We start from the raw sequence: 3,276 nt of genomic DNA, 5'->3' as shown, positions 1-3,276 counted from the left end.
GTTATTATGTTCAACAGGTTTATTAATGCATGATTTGATTATTGATTTTGACAAGTAAGTACAAGCTATGATTATGCAGATATTTGAGAATGATTAAAGTTTTTTCTTTTTTTTGGTTTTTTTTTTGTATTACCATTTTTCAAGAAGAAGCACAAAATAAAATAAAAAACAAAGTCGGGATCAAAACGACCTTTTTATTAATGATGACAGTTCATGAAGCAAAAAGCCCTACATAAGTTCACTTTCGTCTTGGGCGGGACGAAAGGACTCTTTTGGAAAGATAACAAAACAACAAACATAACACTTAAAACAAATTGAACAAATGGAAGAAGACATCAACATTGACCCGATTGCGGTTAACCATCCTTTTGTGGCAATATTAGGTACCATGATCTGGTAGCGGATTGGCGAAGGACAGATCTTTATCTCGGATTAACTTTTGGACTGCGGCCTTCAGAGTATAGCAGTATTCAGTATCATGACCTGGGGCCCCTTGATGAAAAGCACAAAACTTGTCAGGTCTATACCATGTTGGTAATCTTTCTGGCACCTTAGGAGGTGGCCTGGTCTGGACCAAATTCTTCTCTAGCAATGCTGGGAGCAAATCCGCATATTTCATGGGGATCGGGTCAAATTGGGTCCTTTGAGCTTGTGGTCGAGGTTGTTGTTGCTGATACAGTTGCTGAGGATACTGTTGGAACTGCGGCTGATAACCCGGTTGTTGAATAGCATTGGTAGCGGGTGTAATGGCAGCAACATGCTGATAGGCTGGATAATTTTGCTGAGGCCTCCCATGGGCCACCATACCGACCTCTGGTGCTTTCTTTCTTGGGAAGTTGTTCCCAAATTTCTTGGCTCCACTGTCGGAAGCTCCATCTTTAACTAATCGTCCTTCTCGGACTCCTTCTTCCAACTGTACGCCCATACCAACCATCTCAGCAAAGTTCTTGGGCGTACTTCCGACCATCTTCTCGTAGTAGAAATGATTGAGAGTTTTTAAGAAGATCTTGGTCATCTCCTTCTCTTCTATACGTGGGCTGACTTGGGCAGCGGTATCTCTCCATCGCTGGGCATACTCTTTGAATGTTTCCTTGTCTCCCTGGGTCATAGCCTGAAGATCGCTTCTGTCTGGAGCCATATCCACATTATAATTGTACTGTTCCACAAAAGCTTCACATAGATCACGAAAAGTTTGGATTTCCGTTTTGTCTAGATTTTTGTACCATTTTGAGGCGGGACCAGCCAAACTTTCTTGAAAGTAATAAATAAGGACCTGATCGTCCTGGGCATATGCGGACATCCTTCTCACATACATTTTTAGATGTTCCTCAGGGCAGGAGTTCCCTTTATACTTCTCGAAATCTGGAATCTTGAATTTGTGAGGTATCTGAACATTCGGCACCAAACAGAGATCGTAAGCAGTCTTTCCAAATTTTCCTTTCCCACGGAGAGCTTTCACGTCTCGTTGCAGTTCATCATACTTTTCTCGTAAGTTACTCATTCCATCGTAAGTCTCCATGTTCCCTGAATGGAAGATGGATTCTTCATTTTGTGGAATAGTATGCATCACAGGTGCTGAGTAGGTCATAGCGACTGGAGGGACCTTTACAGGGGGAACACGAGCCACATACTGATGAGTAGGCATCTGAGCTTCACAGGCAATGGGACGGAATATTTCACCAGCAGTAAAAGGTTGAAACCAAGGCGCGGAACGTTGTGGAGCAGAGTATGTCGGAGTGTCGGCACATATTGTCCAATCGGGGATAGAAGAGGAAGATGCTTCGGCCTGAGTGCTGAAGGGAGGAGGTGGTGGTGGTTGATTTTGTGCAGTTGATAGCACTTTTACCAATTCAGACAACTCATCCATCTTGGTCTTCATGGACTCCAATTCCTCTATCTTGGTCTTCAATGATATCACTTCGGCACGGAGGACCTGATTTTCTTGCTCAAGACCTTCCATTTTCTTTTTTATATTAGCCCGAGTGTTGTATGTGCGGGTAGACTGGTAAAGATTACGTCGGGCCACTTTTGAAATGGATTGACCTTTAGTAGAAAAGACACAGTGTGAGACTCAGACTTGAAATTATGAATGCAAAATGATGCATGCTATGCTTATGCAAAAATAGACACATTTTTTTTGAAGGATTTGTCAAAGTAATTGTAAACTTGATAAGGAACATTGTTTTATCTGAAAATTGTGAAGATGTTGCAATTGGTTCCCTTTTCAAAAGTAAGAACGAAACCAAGGAAAAAATTCTTAACAAAAGCTAAAGCTTAGTTAAGGTTTTTGAAGTTGTAGGTGTTCCTTCTTACAAGGACCATATCTTTGATGTTTACAAGAACTTATCTAAGTCCTTCGATATTAGTGAGAAAAAGTTTTTATGAATGAATGCATGTTTGCATGATTATGCTAAAGAACATGGAATGCATGGTGAGGTTAAGTCCACAATGTTGGAGCTTTAAGGGTAACAACGCCATTTAGTAAGGACTATGGTTTCATTTGTACCTGTATCACGGGTTCTACCAAGTTCCCAAAGTCTTTAACCACTTCCAAATATTATTAGGTTACAAGATTACTCTTGATCTAATATCATTTGAAGGAAAGTCTCGTTTGAGTGTAGTCTCGCGTATCAACTAATTCAAGATTACTCTTGATTAGCCACCGCACTACGTCCTAAAAGGCCAAGATGGGTTAAAGGTAACTAAAGGCCCTCAACTTCGACGGTTACTTGAAAATAATAGTGTCAAACATGATTACTCATGTCAACAAAGTATTACTTCCAAGAACCTCCATTGAGCGGGATTATCACATGTACCAACACTCAAGATTACTCTTGGAATGGCACTTTGATTATATCACCATCCTATCTTAATGTTCACTCAAGTCCGGGTGTATGACTTATCTCACCACTCAAGTTTAGAAAGGAGAACGAAGAAGGAAGAACATATATACACGGTTTTCCATATTTTATTTTTTGATTTTAAGCAAGTTATAGAACAAAATTTAAATAAAGCCAAGTTAGGCTTAACCCTCTTAGGGGGTCCCCAGTGAAGTCGCCATTTCTGTCGTGTCATTTTTTGGAGATCAAGGCTATTTGATTAGCTTTTGACTCACTAATTATTTCACGACTGAACATTTAATTTTTTTAAGAAAAAGGGGAAAAAGGTTCAAACTACCCCATATTGAGATTTAGGGTTCGGGGGTTGGTTATATTTAGGGAAGGTATTAGCACCCTAAATATTCGTAGTACTCTACGAGAACCTCTTGATTTTATT

General features: G+C 40.1%; 1 protein-coding gene across 1 annotated transcript; it reads right to left on the bottom strand.

The window, feature by feature from the left end:
- Positions 1 to 379: 379 nt before the first annotated feature.
- Positions 380 to 1,960, bottom strand: LOC112422147 (uncharacterized). The gene is made up of 2 exons (XM_039834723.1): positions 958 to 1,960; positions 380 to 906 (listed from the first exon to the last, which is right to left on the bottom strand). The coding sequence occupies exons 1-2, from the start codon at positions 1,958 to 1,960 to the stop codon at positions 380 to 382; spliced, it is 1,530 nt and encodes a 509-aa protein (XP_039690657.1).
- Between the last annotated feature and the right edge of the window lie 1,316 nt (positions 1,961 to 3,276).

This window comes from Medicago truncatula, chromosome 5 (genome assembly GCF_003473485.1).
Source record: "Medicago truncatula cultivar Jemalong A17 chromosome 5, MtrunA17r5.0-ANR, whole genome shotgun sequence".
Lineage (NCBI taxonomy): Eukaryota > Viridiplantae > Streptophyta > Magnoliopsida > Fabales > Fabaceae > Medicago > Medicago truncatula.
Note: the sequence above shows the minus strand (reverse complement) of the source record. Positions and strands in the feature narration are given on the sequence as shown.

Excerpts from the sequence above, each read along its gene's own strand:
- LOC112422147 (XM_039834723.1), bottom strand. The coding sequence starts at position 1,960 with ATGGAAGGTCTTGAGCAAGAAAATCAGGTCCTCCGTGCCGAAGTGATA. Across the intron at positions 907-957 it reads CTACGAGAAGATGGTCGGAA|AAGGAGTCCGAGAAGGACGA; the intron begins GTACGCCCAAGA and ends TACAGTTGGAAG.